Below are 18,565 nucleotides of genomic sequence, written 5' to 3' on the forward strand. Positions count from 1 at the left end.
CACACGTCTGTACGACGCAATCAGGTGGGATGCACAGCCTGTGGTGCAGCGGCCTGTGTGTTCACAGAATCGCACTGCTCTTGCCTCATTACAAGTTCTAACCAGTTTCACCTACATCGCAGCCTGCCTGATGCACGTACAAGAGGGTAATGGCAAACCCAATGCACCTAAAAGTCAGCATAAACTTGGGACACATTGCTTTTCCTAGAACACACCAACAGAAAACAGTAGCTGTGAAGAGAAAACAGCAGAGAGGTTAACCTCTGACACCCACTCAGAAAGGATGCGTGCAGCACCTCACTCCTGCCAATCACCACACTTCCAATTAGCTTCTGATTTCAAAGCCTTTGGTAGATTGTTCTACTCATTTTTGTCACAAAGGAGTTTCTGAAGATGCTATCTGGTCCAACCAGAAGCGTGTTTTAGTCACGAGTAGCAAAAGTAGCATGGAAAAATGCTTCCCTGAAGGACGGAAAGGCTCAGAAGAGGTTGCTAAATCCCCCAGGCGCCACATTTCAGGCCACGTCTGGTACCCTTGCCCCCATCAGAGAAAACCCAGCGACACCAGGGGAATCTACACGCTCCTGCATTAGCAGGCTCTCTCACACGCACGCACGCACACATCCACTCACCCTCAAACACTACTGCCACGCTACGCCACAGGGAAGGCGCGAGGCCCCTCGCAGTGGCCTGTGCCCCGGGGGGACCCCCCGTGCAGCTCCAGGCGCCGCTCGTGCTCCTCTGAAGCGAAGCTCTACGCAAGAGAGCTGGCAGGAGACTCATCCCTGTCAGGACAATCCCAGCCGCACAAGCTTGAGACTATTTCTTTTGTGTTCAAAGCAGTTCTTGCTGCCGTGCAACCAAACTGCATCCCAAAATGAAGCTGGAGGAGAAAAACAAAGGGGGCCACCATCTCGCTGCCCTCTACGGATTACCATTACAAGAACAAAACATAACCCGCTTTGTTAATCCGCGTTTTGTGGATGCAAACCTTATTGCTGCAGGACCCACATCCCCGCTGTGATAGCACTGCACAGCACGCAACATGCACCAACACGCACAGAGAGGAAACACAATTAGCATGTTTCCAGTTCAGCTGGTGCCCCCAGGCTCATCACTGCAATTAGAAAAACAGAGCACTCTGCCCTAGTAGAGTGACAGGACACTTCCTAGGCACAAGGCATTCTTTGCACAGCCTCTCCTCACATCCACCCTAACGGGACAGTTTTACCCGTCTGCACTTAACAACTGGAAGCAAGTTGTCAGAGATGAAAAGCCAGTTCCCTTCAGCCCATTTCCGTCTGTGCTGTGGCAGCGGATTTGCGAGGGAATAGTACGCGAGATCGCTTAAGCCGCTGTCTCAGCTAAGACTGTGACAGCAGTGTTGGTAAGGCTACACAGAGCACGTCACAAGAGGGTTAAAAAACCTGCTAATCATCCAGTATCCTGGGGAGGTCTGGCTTCACTCATATGATTCTCCCCCCAGCAGGTACAGAGAGCAGCTTTGATCAAATATAAAGAGTGAAAGATCTCTATCCACTAGGAGTTTGCATTCCTAAATTTAGTGCGCAGAGACACTCCACATTAATTGGCTTATAGTCATTACCTTTGTATCTCACTAATGACAACACTGTAAACTGAATAAAGACTATTTAATATTCTTTCCTTTAACACAAAAAGACAGCCAAAGCCAGAAAGATGGATAAAACGCTATAAAATTACATCTTTTAAAATAATGCAGCATAAATAAACCATTTAGAATGAGACTGCATTTATTGCAACATTACAGGCTTTTTGGTGGAAGGGGGGTTTGTGTTTTATTTACCCTGAGTAGGTTAGAATATAGACTTTCCATTTGATATGAAAAACTACTATGTTGTGTAACATCTTTTAGTCAAGAAATAGCCCCGTGCACAAAAAGCTGGCATTGCAGTAGGTTGGAGGCAGATTCAGGCAGAATTTATATAGCTTAACATAAAAAAAGGAAGCATTTATGGACAGCTGAAGGATGGACTCACTGAATTTATGTTGAATAATTCTGAATATTTTCCTAGAGTTGTTCTTGACAAAAGATGAGAGTAACCAGCAAAGGCACCATGCTCCTGATTAAACAGTCGCGGGGGTTAAGAGGATGACTTCTTTCTGAACAGAGCCAAATAAATCAAAAGAACAGCAGACACCAATCTGACTACATCTGGGACTCACTGCATTCTTCAAAGAGAGGCGAAAAAAACAGACTCTTGAGCCTGAGTAAGCAGGGGCTCCGATTGTGTTTCCACGTTGTGAAACAGCATGTCTGCCACCACACTTTTAAGTCCTAATGAAATTAAATGAACAGATCTATCAGGAGCACAAGTACCTTGTGCTCTGCTGAAATAAACTCCCCAAAATTTCTGTAGGCTTTAGTAACAGCATTAGTACAAAGCAGACCCAGGTATCAGCTCCCAACTCAGTGATGTGACAATCACATTCCAATAAAATTGCAGATAAATCATCTTCTACAATAATGTCATTTTCTACTACAGCAAATTCCTTTCCTGGGCTCCCCTTATAGTGCATGGTTAGCATCAGACATAAGAGACAGAAGAAAATTATAGACCCAAGGAGTTGTAACAAAGACCCACTCGCTGCCAGTACCTTAATCCCAAACATAAGTGATGTGCAATTGGAGACAAACTAACCCCCCTTTTTCTTTTTAAAATCTTTTTGCACATGAGTAACCTTAACTTCTGTGTTCACATATGACAAGCAAAAGTGACAGACAGTGCAGCCAAAACAGTTCATATATAACTTAGCTTTTTCTTTTTTTTTTTCTTTTCTTTTTTTAGATAGATTCTCAAAGATGGATGTACCTGGGATGTGACTAAGATGACATCTGTGAAGCAGAAATAAGCCACAAAACTTCCAAAGAGGAAGGAAAAAGAATTGATCCTTCAGTTTCTGCTTCTAAGGAGAAGGGTTTTACCCTCCAGGTGCAAAGGAAAATCTGGAACATCTTCACTTAGAGAAGCTGCTATTCAAACCAATTTCTTCCTCACCCTGCAGTAGTGCTTCGATTGGAATTATGTTAGATGGGGTTTCAGGGCTTTGGAGGGACAGGAAGTCCGATACATCCATGGCACTTAATGTTTCAGTCTGAGAGTCTGAAGGGTTAACTATCTGACTGCTCTGCCCACACGAAGGAGAAGGGGAAGAGGAAGGAAAGGTCTGAGGCTGCAGCTGGGGAGCTGGCTGCTCCAAAGCTTTTGAATCAGGTGAGGAACATTCCTTCTTAATGGTGGCTTTGTCCTTGGCAGAGTCTCGGCAGGCACACTGACACTGGCAGGCCTCCTCCTGCTTTATAATAATGACAGGAACACTGAGACCAATCTGCTGAACAGGGTTTCCTGAAGGTGAAACAAAGACAAAACACAATGGAACTACATAATTTCACAGCAGGGAGAGACAAATAATCTTTGTTAAATTAGATTGTATGCACCTTGCAGCTGAGATTACATGTTACTTTGTTCTATCACAATGAATACCTCTAGCAGATGGTAAATAAGAAAAAAGTGGCAGGTACTCCCTGTTGATGAGCAACCTCTTCAGGCTGAACCCAGGCATTAGAAGTCTGATCTACACTTTTTTTTTCCCCCCACACATCACAGTATGTCTCTTCAGACAACCACTGTAACTTCTACAGCATAAAGTCCAATAAAGAGTGGCATTCAAATGCCCCTGTCCCTATGCACCAGTCTTTGAAGATGATGATACTACATTACACCAGCAATTCTACTCCTTGACACCAACACAGGTACCTTCCTGTTCGTTTTCTCTAGTCTGCTTTCCTCTCTCATCTTGCTTCTCACGGTTCCTCCTCACTCCTCCTATGCTCCTCTACTTGCCTGGCTTCCTTTCTTTTTTAAAATTTAAGTTTTAAACTTACCTGATCTCTCTTGACTCCAATTGATTCATCTTTGCAATATAACAACACTCTGTAGGAAGCATGTTATGGAACAGAACTTCTACAGTTGTATATCATTTTGATGAATCTCACAGATTGTTCTTAACAAAAACAATTGCTAAAGAACTGATTAAGTTTACTAGTTTATTACCTGTTTCATGTCTTCATTTAAAAGAACAAAAACCAAATTATGTTCCTGCATTTCTGTCTTTTATTCTTCTATGTAAGTTCCATTAAAATACCATTTTTGTGAATACTGGATCTGATCTGTGAACCTGATTATCTTACAGGTTGTTAGAGAAACTACTACAGGACAGATCTCAGCACAAATCTATGAGTCTACAGCAGACTGCACTTAAAATCTCAGGAAGGTAAAAAGAATGAAAGGATTGTCTTCAACATTTCTGCAAGCAATAAAATCACCACAAACCCTGGTCAAGCTAACAGTACTACAAACAGAGAAAGAGAGAAAAACAAGTTCAATGTCAAGCTTACCTGTGTTGCCAGCTACTGGTAATGCAGTGGTAAAAAAAACCTTTTCTACTACTTTTGGAACTTGTGGCTTTAAAGAAATGAAAAAAAAAAAAAAAAAGAAAAATGTGAGAGTTGTTTCTGATCAGATTTCTATTGTTCAAATTCTAAACAGCTGCAATCAAAAGAAACAGGTATACACACATTCCAAAGAGAACACACAGAAAAACTAATAAAAAAATACAATGTTTAGCTTGGTTCTGGGCTATGTTCTGGCTATCCCAAAACTCAAGAGTATTATTTCAGTAGTCCTAAAGATGGGGAGTTATCACCCTCCCCACTACATGCTTGTTAACACAGCTTGTGGTTTTTGACAACTAAATAACTGAATTCTTAAAAAAACTGCTGTGCTTGCTCATACTGCTTGTACCTGCTGCCATTCACTCTTGACCATTTGCAACTGAGAAAGTCTAAAGGTGACAACAGTATTCTTAAAGATAAACCACTTGAAGTCTCAGCTATCCAGATTTACTGGAGAGCCAGAAACATTCTGTTTTTCCAGAAAACTTTTCAGTATCTTTATCAGGCTAAATTAGGAAAAGACAGACTACAAAATGTCTAAACACAAACTTTACAGAGTTGTTTGTGCTTCTACTTGTCAAAAGTAGTAGACTAAAACCCACATATATTCTCAGGCCATGTGGTGCACTGTCCTGGATAAACCAAGCTGATACCTGCTGTGAGAAGTCAGTCACTGGGGAAAAGAAGAAAGCAAGATTTCTCTGCACTCTGGATTTCTCTATCTATTTTCTATTTATTTCTCTATTTCAGGGGCTCCATAGGTGACATGCTTATACATATTAACATGATAAGCATTATATAAATACTGCATCCTGGTTTGTATCTTACAATTACAGGTTTGATCCCCTTCCTTTTAAAAAGCAAGGACTCTAGGAGGAAGAGAGATGGTTCAAGCTGCTTCAAAGCCGTGCCGGATATACTAACCATTTGTTCTTGGCTTTGTGGAGAACCAGTGGCACCATTTAAGATCCATTGTAAGTTTTGCTCTCCCATGACAATGCTGGACTGCAGAATAGCGGTGCTCTGAGAAGGAGTAATTGTTATAGTTGGATTACTGGTCAGAACAGAGTTCGCACCGACAGGCACAGTCTGAACTACAGCTGGCAGGGGCTCAGTGGCACTTGATGCTGTTGGGGCAGATGCCCCAGCAACCACTGACAGTCCTTGTACAATGGGCTGTGGCGGTGTCTGAGTGTGCTGCAGGAAGTCTTGGTGACTGGCTGCAAACTGTGTGCTGTGAGGAACAGGCACTTCTGGGGATTGTAAAACAGTTGCAGGATTTCCAAATGCAGCTTGCTGTGAGCTGGTTCCTATGGAGGAGGGAGCAGCAGGTGCTGCCGAGGCTTGTAGTGCTGAATGTGAAGGCTCAGAGATGCCAAGCTGCAGTACAAGCGGAAGAGACAACGATGCCGAGTCTCCTGCAGAAGGCGGAACAGCAGTGACTGAGTCTGTATCGCCGTTAAAACCTTCAATCAAGGCAGCTGCCAAAAGAAACAAAGAAAAAAATAAATACATCAGTTCTCATAAGATCTGAATAAACAACTTTTTTTATGAACTTAGCAAAAAAATCCATCAGCTAGTTGATAAGTAAAGCATTACCTCCTTCACATCTTCAGACTAGTGCTCAAAAACATATAACACTGGACAGTGAAATCTAAAAGTAGGTCCAAATTCCGGAAGCTGGTAACACTGAATACTACACACAAGCTGATCAGCCTCATTAGCTCTTTCTAAGAAGCCTCTTTATCAGTGGGTTTGCACAGCTAGGTCAAGAGAAAAAGCTGGAAAACAACGCTTATGTGGAAAGTCCAAGAGCATCAATGTCAGCATTGTATGACAACATGCTGTGAATACTCAGTCACTTCCCCTGTCACTGCCCAAGTGTTACACAATCTGTGAACACAATGCATTTCCAACACAAAAGAATTTAAACACTGAAGTTGAAGTTCTGTTTGCTACTTAGAGTTATGTGGGGCAGTAATCTTCAGTCTGAAATGCTGAATTAAGTATATGCATGCAGAGGGGGAAAACTATCAAAAAGCTCTCCCTTAAAATAGTGCAGATACAATTTGTACCTGTCTGCTGAGAGTCATCCTGATTTGCAGTATGATCTGGGCTCTGAAACATAGACTCAAAGATGCTTGCTGGTGAGATTGTGCTAAGGTCTTGTCCATGTGTCTGGCAAATAGAAAATAAAGAGAAAGACATCAGGTAATGTTATCTCAGGTCTCCATAAACTTTGCACAAATCCCAGTCAAGCAGCCTATGAACATCAGAAATACCTCTCCAATTAACCAGCCACGTTCAGGAAAGGCAACATATTTTACTTACCTAGTATAAAATGACACTTAGTTTTTATTACCCACAATCAAATTTACCAACATAATGAGCAAATCCTTACAAAAATAGATAAGTCCTTCAAAAGTAAAATACATTCTTCTGCATCCACACTTTGTTTAACCCTTATTTCTTGTAATACTCTGTTAGAAACAGAAACAGACATTAATTTGTTCTCATCTGTTTGTGAAACTTTTTCTGGAGCAGAAACAAAATAGCTCCGCTTAGATTATATCCTGGACTATACACTACTGTCACCAACACTGCTCTAGGAACAGAATATATTAAAAAGGTGCATACTGCTTCCATATCGAAGCACAAAAGAATGACACAGTGTCATCGGTTGACAAGACAAGCACATTGCCAGAAAAAAAGCAAAACTCAAATTACGGGTGAGGCAATTCTGGGACAGTAACTCACTGGATTAGAGTTCTCCCGCAATTCTGAATCTGTTGATATGAGGCTTAAGTCACTCAGACAAAGTGAGTGGCTTGTATCCTGTAAAGAAGAAAAAGAAATTGAGTTATATATTAAAAAAATAGTGGTAGAAATGTTTTAAATTACTTTTTAGAGTCCATACAATTCTGTCTAAGCAGAATTTTTTTTACCTATGTGTGACCCAAGTCTCAGTTCTAAAATCAAAGGAACAATATTACTAAGCAAAGGATGTTTAGTAACTATCAAAGATTCTTAACATGAATCAATCAGCCTATAGAAAATAAAAAATTTAAACCTTTACAGTTAGTGTTTATTTTAATTGACATGCTTATTATACAGTATTGATTAAAACATAAGAATCTACAAGGAAAGCATGGTAATATATAATTGCCTATAAACTTGTGTCAGTACGTGGCATACTCGTTAAAGCAGAAGTAGTCCAAGTGATTAAAATGAATAGACAAATTTAGATGAGCTTTTCTAAATAAAACTTGGTAACCAAATACCACGCTAGAAGTTTCAGAAATAGCGATCCCACTGTTTATTATCAGCACAGTCTAAACACAGTATATGAGAATAAACCCTACACTGCCACCTTGAATGTCAGCAATTTCAGAATTGAAATTGAATTCTCAGTTCAAAAAAGAGGCACCCGTGGGTTTCTTCATGGAAGACAGAGCACCAAGTAGTTACAATTCCCTTTGAAAATCCCAGCCTTAAAAGTTATACCTTTAGAACAAGCTACAGATCAAATCATTTCTTCCCCAAAGTGCAGTTTTACCTCCGTCTAACAGAGAAGCATTAGGAAGGAGTGCTACTAACCTCAGACACATTGTTATTGGGAAGTGCATTATAGGAATGTCCTTTCTCATGACCTTTCATGTGACTCTTGAGACTATACTGTGTACTAAAAGTCTTCTCACAGCCATTACTGGGACAGAAGAAGGGTTTCTCCCCTACAGGCAGCACAAAACACATGTAACACTTCAACATTGTATCAGACAAGTACTTTTAAAGCACCTAGCAGAATAATAGTATTTTATACAAACAAAATTGTTTAATGCCACTTCATGCATTCAGCAGTCTTAGGAGTCTTGCTTCCGTTTTACCATGTGACACAGTAACACAACATTTAATTTTTGTGCATCATTACTGATACATTTGTGAAACATGCTCATGAAATTCAAGACCTGTCAAGCATAAATGCAAGTGCATAAACAGAATACTGGGGATTGCCCTGACCCAGGTGCAGGAGTTTGCACTTGACCTTGTTAACTTCATGAGGTTCACACGGGCAGACTCCTCCAGCCTGTCAAGGTCCCTTTGGACGGCATCCCTTCCCTCAAGTGCATCAACTGCACCACTCAGCTTGGTGTCACCCGCATAATATATGTAAGTATAAATACATATTCGGATCCTGAGAGTGAGAATAAACTGAATAAGCTCAACTAAAGAAAAAACAAACCCTTGGGACTTACCAGTATGTGTCCTAACATGTGTTTTAAGGTGATGGCTTGCAGCAAAAGCCTTTCCACAGCCGTCATGTTCACACCTGAATGAGGCATCACAGAAGAGTTAGCATCAGGCTTCTTTGATGTATTAGCTACAACCTTAGATCACGCTTTGCAATAGTCCCAGGACTCTGAAAAGCAGGCCTAATGCTAATCTGTGTTAGTAATCAAGTATCTCCCAACAGCTGCTATGCATGCTACACAGACTATAGCAGGGCTCTGAATAGGACTGTAAAATTCAAGCATGAAGTCAGCATTTGGAGCGGGGGGGTCTCCTTCATGGAATAAACATTGCATCACAGCAGAGAAGCAGCGATATGTTTTAAAAACATGCTCATCATGGCACACATTTATATTTAAAAAAACCAGCCTGACTATTCTTGTCTTTGAAGACAGGTCATTTCACCCTCTTTTACAGGCAACTGAGGGAGCTCTACAACAAACATGCTTAAATGCTAGCCACCTTCACCTTTTTCTCATGAGAATAGCTTTTCATTCAGGATAGTAATAGCTGCCTTTTGGCACAGGTGGTCCATTACAGAAGTCCCACAGAAGTAAAAATTGCCATCCAGCAACTTACCGAAATGGCTTTTCTCCTGTGTGTGTTCGAATGTGCTTCCTCAGGTCACTGTGCGTTGTGAAGTATTTACTGCAGCCTTCTGATTCACAGTTAAATGTTTTCCCTGTGTGAAGCCTCTGATGTGCTTTCAACCTAAAAAGCATGCCAAAAAAATCCCTCTTATGACTTGTAGTATGAGACAGCCCCTACCTGAGGTAAGCAAGCCATTCATTCAAATATGCAGGAAAGGATCAAAGGCTTATATTCTGAATTAAGGGAACTAGCTTATGAAAGTAATTGATATCGCTTCCGAAGTCCTCAAGCAAATATGTGAATTCCTTGTGTCTGTGCACCATCTTCAATACTATTGTAATACAAATAAGCTAAGTATGTCATCCTAAGTTCTGTCATCCTACTCTTGGTGTAGCGCTTCCACATTTTGGGGGGGTTATATTCATATCTGTACCTGGAAGAAGCATAACAATTGTATTCAGACACAAACACAAAGTAGATGCAACTTGCAAAACAGCCACGGCCACATCTATAAGAGAAATAGGCAGTGACTTCCTACCTGTACAGTGTATTGAATGCCTTTTCACAGCCCTGCACATCGCATTCAAACGGCTTTTCCTTAGTGTGCACTCGAACATGGATTTTGAGGCTGTAGGAGGTAAGAAAGGCCTTGCCACAGCCTTCTTGATTGCAGACAAAAGTATATTCCCCACGATGTGTCTTTTGGTGAGTGCGCAGGTTTCCAGCAGTGCTATAGGTGCGTGGACAGCCCTCAAAGGTGCACTGGTATCTCTTAACCTAAGAGACAAAATGCTGCATACTTAATAACTTTTAAGCATTTCCGGAAGCCAGACAGGGTAGAACTGCAGTTAAACATCAAAGACAATGGAATAGATTTTGACCCCAAAGGCAAAAAAAAAAAAAAAATTATTGCCATTTAATTATCAGCTAACAATATTTCTGCTGCACTATGTGAGGAAGGAGTGGCACACATTGGAAAGCAGGCTGACCTTATAGAAGAACAGTAATCTAATAGAAGAGGGGAAAAAAGGAAAAACATCATTAAAAATGTTTCTAGCTAAAAATCTGATAAAATAGTTGGAAAGGACACCGAGAGACTATCAAACCTACCCGCTCTTCCTATATGTAGCACTTACATTTCACTCAGGTGCTTCTAGCAGAGCTACTTATTTACAGAGGAGGAAGACAAGGGAAAATGTATTCACAACCTGACCCTCAAAAGCACTGCCCTGTGTGCTGAATTCCCATTAACACCTTGAATGAGAACTACAGTTTTCAGCATCTCCTATGCTCTAACCATCAGTCCATTTACTACTTCATTTTATCTCCAAAGCAGCCTTCATTGTGCTTTGTTCTTCTCTTCTGTGTTTACTTAAACGGTCAATGCCCAAAGTGTAATGAATCAAACAAGGTGCTTTACATCAAAAGGCAAGCGTTACAGATTTCTCAGTCAGCTATCTAGATCACCAGAAAACAATTTCAGATTGAACTAGATTTGGTAGCCTTCACAGCTTCTGCAACAGGCAGAAAGAGACCATGTAGAAGCTTCCAGTGTGCAAGTTATAACACTTAATTAAATCTCATTCTCTCTTGTGAAGTAGAAGGAATAAGCCATCTGATATGCTTGAATAAATTTATCTTCAACATTAATCATCAGACTGACGGCTTTCATTTGACTGTCACAGTTGAGAAACCTTAATATCTAAAAGTGATTATGGAACCCAAGAGAGGACTTGACGGTTGACAGGCAAGAAGCAGAAGAGTATTCCAAACATATTTCCACTGATTTGGAAATGTTTAGAAAGGCAATGCAAACTCACAACAGAGGATCAGGAACTTGCAGATTTAGTAGAAATTCTAACAACTACCCAGGAAGATAATATAGCAGGACATAAGCCAGCGATTTTCCTCTTTTCCAAGGCACAAAGCACCTGTTTCACAGTATCTAGTATTATTGCTTAAAAAAGGGTGCAGACTATCTTCAAAAAACCAGATAACGAATTGGGGGTTGATACCAGGAGAACTGGATGAACCTATATATAACCAATGTGTAACATTTATGGGTCTCTACCCATCCCATAACTCAACAATTGTTCTTTTTTCTTTATATACACCCATCAGAAAAGAGCACTTGATAATCACAGTTTTTTACTACCACGGCTTGGAAGCTGACAACAGAACAACATGGGCTTCCTTGACCTACTGTCAGGTAAGTATAAAACCACTTTATTTGAAGTCACACTCCTCTCAAAATAACAGGAATTTAGGTAAATATGTTAAGTAGGAGTAACACCAAAAAGACATCATTCTTGGTGTGCCTAATTAAGAACTGAATACTTTTTAATCCTTCTATAAAATAACTGATTTGATTAACGCTTTGTGTAATACCACATAGATGAAAGAAACAATGGGTGCTCAATAAAATCACTGAGATCCGTAAATGGCTCTCTGAAACGCATTTGTGTTTTGTCCAAAAATTGTCTCCCATTCATGTACTACAATGGCACAAGAATAAGGACAGTTGAGGGGATCTGGAACACATTATTTATTACACTAACAGCTGTTGGTACTGTTGAAGACCGTATCAGTGGTCCAAAGGAGGGTACACACCTTCAGGTTTTGTTTCTCAAATAGCCTAAGTAACAGACCTTAATGGTGTCAATTTGAGCCACGTGCACTCGGCACCTCCTCTTAAGAGCATGCCTACTATATCCTACAGCAAGTACCCGAGAACTGAGGCACCCAAAAGATACTCCATTGCATGCTTTCATATACAGGTTTAAGGCCTTCACAACAGTAACTACAGGACAAGGGTCTAAAGCACTAAGGCACGCATTTCAGGGCTGTAACACTCGGGTTACTCAGACCCAGGCTCTGCCTGTCCAGAAGATCACCTCTAGAACAAGGGTAGCCTGGGAAACGAGCTCTTCAGTACAGGCAGGGATTGCAGTTAACTAAACGCATCATCCCAACAGCTTCCCAGGAAGCACTGTGGTCATACAGTGCCCTAGCATAAACTCATACCAGGTATAATTTGGGTTCTAGATGGCCCTCCATAAAGAAAGAGAAATAAAGTGTCTCTCAGTCACTTCCACTCTATTTTGTAGGGGACAAAATTGCCAGTAGGACCTCTTCTAAGAAAGGTTTATAAAATCTGAGAGTATAGGAGCTGAATAATCTCTTGTGTGGTCTCAATCTGTAGCCTCTTGTTGATATCACAACAATAGGCTGGCATCTACCATCACCTTCCTTTGATAAAACCTTAGTATTTGGAGAATATTAAAGCAGGTTAGACACACAAGATATGATATTTCTATGCTCTGTGTAAGGATAACTATAAAGCTAGAAAGACATGAGACAACTATAAAATAACTAGCAGTAGTTTTCATTTTGGCTAGTACTGAATTCAGTTCCTGCCTCTTAGATATATTTGATGTTAACAGCATATTGCGAAATGGAGATGAGTTTTCCAAGCTATTTATTATCCACACTTATCTTACTACTTGATTAATCCAGGGAGAAACTTTACTCTCAAATGCAGACTTGAACAGACAATTAAAGAACTAGTTCTCCGTGCTTTTCCAATTTCACATGACAGATGAGAAGCAACATTATCCCATAGAATTGTAACTACCATGAAAAATATTTAGCTATTGCAAAATACAGTAGGAGAGGAAATGATAGCAGAAACAAATTACAGAGGATGGTGAAAGAACAAGTATAAAAAAAAGCATTTTGTCCCAGTAAGACTGAGAGAAGACTACCCATACTAAGGGGCTTATTAAAACCTACAGTTCAGGAGCCTTACTGCTAAAACCCAAAAACTTTTCCTTTTTCAAAATATGTTGCTCTGTTGAAGAGCCACTTCTTCCAATCCTTACTACATTCCCATCTAACAAGGGAGACTGTGGATTTGTTTGTGGCTTTTTGTTTTGTTTTCATAAAAGGAATGGGGAACAGGACCTACTCTACACTTCACTGTAACTGCTTTAAATAATAATAATAAAAAAGCTAGTTGAGAGATATTAATTCAGTTTCTTTTGATACTATATTTTATTTAAGATACACTGTTTTCTCTTTGTTTCTATAGACACTAGTTACCTAAGCTGCCCTAAATACAGGAAACACAATGAATTCATATGAGAACATGTAGGAAAATGTCATATTGGGACTCATGACTTGACAGCCTACCATGAAATTCACAATACAGAGCAAATTCTTGCTAAATCCTTCTCCTCCTGTGATCCAAGGTTTACTATAAAGCATTTAACTTACTATAGGTTTGCTAATCAAGAAATACATGTGTGCTAAAGCAATGGAAGGGGTGCACTACACCAAAACCAGCTGTTAATGTTTGCACCTGATTCTCCCTTGATTTTGTACAAGTCAGTAAAAATAAGAAAGATGAAAACTATCAAGTGTTTAAGTTGAACAAATGATCTAGATTATAAGACCAACAGTAACTAGACGAGGAAGAGATTTTGGAGGTCTTTGTGTTTTTATCTAGTCACTTAGCGCTGTTACAAGCACGATACAGAGAAGGAAACAGTAATTCCACTGTAAAGCAACTTGCCCTTAATTTATAGTTCAAACCAGGTAAAAGTTATCAATAAATATCCACACATCACACCACAGTTACAACATAACTAGGAAGTTTGGTTGTGTTGAGTCAGCACAAACACAAGAGCATAGACTGATAACACACAGACACAAGGTCAGAAAGTACATTTTATTAGACGAGAAGGGGTACATTATCTTCACCAGGAATCATCAGATTCAGTACAATTTATATATCAGTACTGAAGTAAATGTTCCCTGTTAGAGTTTTAAGGCAGCTGGAAATTAACATTTTACATACTGCATTACAGGACATTCTCCACAGTACTTCCCATAATACACAAGGGATTTGACACAGGCATGAACTACCTAAAAATCAAGTGAGGAGTCTGTTAAACTTTCTAGGTGTTTACATTTAGGTCTAGAAAGTCAAAGAAAAGGAGAATATTAATTATAGATTAAGGATTTGGTTCCTAGCTGCCAATGCACTTATTTAAAGGAAGATAGCAGTAACACTTTCAGCTTAATGGCCTGAATTAGGACAAAGGCCTTGCAGTGCTCCCCCTTTTTTCAAAGGCCCAATCTTTATTTCACAAATTATTCTGAGAAGGATACTGCAGACAGAAGCAATATTACCACCATGTTCTAAGCAAAATAAAACTTTCTATAAAGCAGCAAAGCATTTAATTCTCTTCTCATATTAGGAACATTAGCACATCAAATAAGCACTGATTATACACATAAAATCATGTACATATTGGTCATGAAAGACTCACAGTTACAGCAACAAGTACTCAAGACCATTGCTATATGCAAGCAATAACAAAAAAGAAACATGGCAGGAACAGGAAAAACCACAGATGGCTAGCATACAAAGCGTACAGAAACAAGTTGCTTTGAAGATAAAGGCCGTGGCTGCATCACATATGCTTTTTGCAGAGGACAGTGTGCTGCCTCTCCCAAGGAGATGCACCGGAGGGAAGCCAGAAGAGTCTTAACTAAGCATTTACCTTAGAAGTAGGAACTAATTGTCCAACAATCTAGAAGACTGGCAAAAGGTGAGCCTGACACAGTGTGCCAAAGTCTACTTAAAATGCTCAGTTTACCTTTAACTCATCTTGAGTTTACGAGATTCCCCTTAAATTGCTCTTTTTTCTATGTCATCATTGAACAAAAAAATTAATGAATTTGAAATAGAAGACTATAATCACATTTACTCTTACAGACAGAATTATGATAAGTATAATAATAAAACAAAAGGAAGTTAAAGGTAATTAATGAAGTGTAAAACCTTCTTTTGCTTCATAAATGTCTAAGACTGACCTGAAAATTTAAGACTTTAAAACAATTCTCTCGTTAGAACTGCTGCAGGTGTTTTGGAAGTACCAAAGAACTGGACTGCTGACTTTTAGAGATGAGCCAAATGTTCAGGGGTTTCAGAGCTTTCCCCTTCCTGTCTCCAGACAACTTATCGAGCATTTGAAACAGCAGGACAAAAAGGGTTTTTACAAGATGGAAGAGTGTCACATATGCTTAATGTTTATTTCCACTGCACTCTAATTATACTGTAACTCCCCCCCAGCCCCAGAAAATTAAGCACGCTGTTTTCAGACACTGCAGACTGCAAGCTGATTATCCAACAAAAAGAAAAGAAAGTACTGATCTGACTGACATACAAAATTGAAATATTTTAGCTGCTAAGAAGGTAGGATACAGCAGCTGCTAATATGAGTAATAACCGAGCAAAATGAGTTCCTTAAACTTAAATGGGCTTACTGAACAAACCTCAGTCCAAAAGTTTCATAACTAATTGAAGAGCTAACCTCCTGCAGCCCCATTTCCTCACTGCCGAGTGAGTGATAATGAAGGTTCTCCACTAATGTAAATTATTCAGAGCATTCAAACCCAGCTTCCTTTCTCAGCAAGGGCTCATTTCTGCAACTGTCTCTTACAGTGAATATCAGTTACACAAGTAGTTGATACTACCACCACTGATATTAGCACAGGCACTTGTCTAGATCATCCCTTATTTAACTCAGAAGGGTCAAAAAAGGAGCACAAAAGTGTTACTGCGTTGGTATTTCAGTCAGCTTTGCACTGCTTTTGCACCTAAAAAGCAAGAATCCCAAGTCAGTCTGTACAGACCCTCACCACTTTGCATGCCGGTAGAATTCATTAGGGAAACGGAATTAGAAGTGATCACCATTTTAAATTCGTAAGCTGACTTAAGCTTTCAAAATACAGCAGAAGGTATCTAAAGTTTCTCTTATTTTATTCTCACAGTTTCCCTGTGAGTGACGCAATAAAGCTACAAGTAATTTTAAGTTTGGCATCTTCAGTTTCATACTTTAGTTACTGCCAACAGTCTGAAGTTCAACCTGTAACTTAGATGCACTTTTCTCAAGAATGTGGTTAACCACAGAATAACAGAGCTCATGTTCTTTTTAGTTATCCCTGAACTCAGGAAATAATTGTGCAACCAAAACAAAAATGAACGACCACTAAAATCACATACGCTACTAATATAAACGCATTTTCAGTACCATGTTCTCCTGCTATCTAGCATGTTGCCACATGTCAAGAAGTGTTTCCTGGCTGCTTCACAAGAACGCAGCAGGATATTAGAGTGAAAACTGATGACACTCACAGCTTTGCTGCTGACCCACTAAGTGACTGTAGGAAAACAGTTATGCCTATCAGCACAAAGCATTACTATCACTAAAAGTAACAGCAGATTTAATGGAGTGTCATTCACTCCACTATACAGTAACCTTTAAGAACAAAGGAAACGTCTGTCTGCCTCCTGGCAAACAGCTTTAGAAAAACACATTTTCAAAGCATTTAAGGTCACCAGGTGAAAAGGACTCACAATAAGCATAAAATTCAGAATCACATTTAGCTACTTACTTCTTTAAGCTTAGTTTCTGGGCATTCAGACTGCAAAGTGAGCGTTGCTCCTTCGATATTTCTTGGCATAGGAGTTGAACCAGGATTTATTGTTAGATGAATCTGATCTGGAGAAATAATATGTTGCACATAACCCTGGGACATTCCTTCATGATCTGCTATTAAATGAAATCCTTCTTCATGACCCTCTGGTAAAAAAGGCAAGTGATCACCACACTGTCCTTCATCCTCATCATCTTCCAACACACTGTGGTCCTGCTCTATTAGAACAGTTGTCCTGTCATAGACCGTCCCAGATGATGAAGAAACCAGCCCGTTTTTATCAGCAAACCTCATCATATTGTCATCTTGGGTTAAATCGTCTTCCTCTACTTCATAGTAGATAACGTCGCCTTCGGGACTGTTCTCCCCCATGGCTCACCGCCTCTCAGTGCGACATCGTGAAGTTAGACCGTAACGACTCATCTGCAACAGAAGGACGGCCGGCCGGGGCGTCAGGCGGCTCTGCCCCGGCCGGGCCGGGGCCCGCTCCGCTCGCAGGCGCGGCGCCGCACAGCCGGGCAGGTGCCCCGCGGCCCCGGCCGCCCACCCAGCCTCAGAGCGGGCGGTGGCGGGGGTGCCGGGCCGCGCGCCGCGGCCCCCGCCCCGCGGGCTGGGGAAGGCGTCCCCTCCCCGAGCGCGGCACTACCCCCGCCCGGCCCGGCCCCGCACTGCCGCGCTGCGGAGGGCCGCCACTAGGGCCTGCGCGGGCCCCCACCACCCCCCAGCCCGGGCGCCGAGGCGCGGCCCCGCCGCCCCCCGTCCCGCCCCGCCGCCCTCACCGAGCTCCCGGCAGCGGCGGCACCTCCTTCCCCGCCCCGGCGGCACCATGATTACCAGCACACTCACTTCCGCTTCCGGCCGCGCACGGCCCGACGGGAGCGCCGCGCCCGCCGCGGGGCCTGGCGGGAAGGGGCGGGGAGGCGGGCGCTGCGCCTGCGCACTCGGCGGCGGCCCGGAGCGGGCCCGGGCACCCCCCGCCCCCCCGCCGCGGTGCCAGCACGAGGCGAAGGCGGCCCCCGAGCTCGGAAAGGCGCGTTGCCAGCCCCGAAGGGAGAGGGAGCGGGGGCGGCGTGGTCAGAGCAACAGGCCCCGGGTCAGCACCGGGCTGCGAAGGCCGTGGCCCAGCCGGGCAGCCACGGAGATACCGCGCATGCACCGCAGCCAGCGTTAAAATGGATTTATGGCATCGAAATACAGCTACACGATAAATGAAATAGGCATTTCTTCCATAATTAGCACAAGTTAAAAGTAGAGCACACAAAGCTAGTGTAAGTTTTACTTGATAACTCCATTTTTACCTCAGCATTTTCAAAAATAAGTCTCAGGATCCCCACAGGACAGGTCAGAAGGCAGCCGCTGCCGCCCATCAGCACCCAGCGACGGCCTACAAGCGCCTTCGCACGTTACTCGGTATTTTCAAATTCTCTTCCTCAAGATACAAAATTGCCAAATACCTCCTTTGAATCGACTGCCCCAGCACAAGCGGCTAGAGCTGCGGTGGGTGGCGGAGCCGGGGTGGCGGCCTCAGCTCCTCACAGCAGCACCCACGCCTCCCGCACACCCTTCCCACCGCCCGCAGCACCAGACGTGCCACCGTACACCCCGGCCGGCATGCGTTTTTAAAATAAACCCCTTTTCTTGCAGACCAGTCCCTTACGTCCATTGGATCACAGGCCCACCTCGCTG

At 41.9% G+C, this 18,565-nt stretch overlaps 1 protein-coding gene across 2 annotated transcripts; it reads right to left on the bottom strand.

Moving 5' to 3' along the window:
- Nucleotides 1-694: 694 nt before the first annotated feature.
- On the bottom strand, nucleotides 695-17,714 carry MTF1 (metal regulatory transcription factor 1). Of its 2 annotated transcripts, none has more exons than XM_075721870.1 (11): nucleotides 17,659-17,714; nucleotides 16,838-17,302; nucleotides 9,912-10,150; nucleotides 9,362-9,493; nucleotides 8,749-8,822; nucleotides 8,093-8,226; nucleotides 7,253-7,330; nucleotides 6,571-6,673; nucleotides 5,420-5,976; nucleotides 4,439-4,505; nucleotides 695-3,386 (listed from the first exon to the last, which is right to left on the bottom strand). In XM_075721870.1, exons 2-11 carry the CDS (start codon nucleotides 17,249-17,251, stop codon nucleotides 2,998-3,000), a joined length of 2,187 nt encoding a protein of 728 aa, XP_075577985.1. In that variant the 5' UTR covers nucleotides 17,252-17,302; nucleotides 17,659-17,714; the 3' UTR covers nucleotides 695-2,997. The 2 variants fall into 2 exon arrangements, with proteins under 2 accessions (XP_075577985.1, XP_075577986.1); XM_075721871.1 differs by lacking the exon at nucleotides 17,659-17,714 and having other exon boundaries at nucleotides 16,838-16,944; nucleotides 17,169-17,196.
- Between the last annotated feature and the right edge of the window lie 851 nt (nucleotides 17,715-18,565).

This window comes from Pelecanus crispus, chromosome 16 (assembly GCF_030463565.1).
Source record: "Pelecanus crispus isolate bPelCri1 chromosome 16, bPelCri1.pri, whole genome shotgun sequence".
In the NCBI taxonomy this organism is placed as follows: domain Eukaryota; kingdom Metazoa; phylum Chordata; class Aves; order Pelecaniformes; family Pelecanidae; genus Pelecanus; species Pelecanus crispus.

What these genes read in the sequence shown, in the direction of transcription:
- MTF1 (XM_075721870.1), bottom strand. Translation starts at nt 17,251, where the DNA reads ATGGGGGAGAACAGTCCCGAAGGCGACGTTATCTACTATGAAGTAGAG. An exon ending in GGATGACTCTCAGCAGACAG is followed by an intron (nt 5,977 to 6,570) that starts GTACAAATTGTA and finishes TTCTTTTGGCAG; the next exon opens with CTGCCTTGATTGAAGGTTTT. An exon ending in CACAAAGCCAAGAACAAATG is followed by an intron (nt 4,506 to 5,419) that starts GTTAGTATATCC and finishes ATTTCTTTAAAG; the next exon opens with CCACAAGTTCCAAAAGTAGT.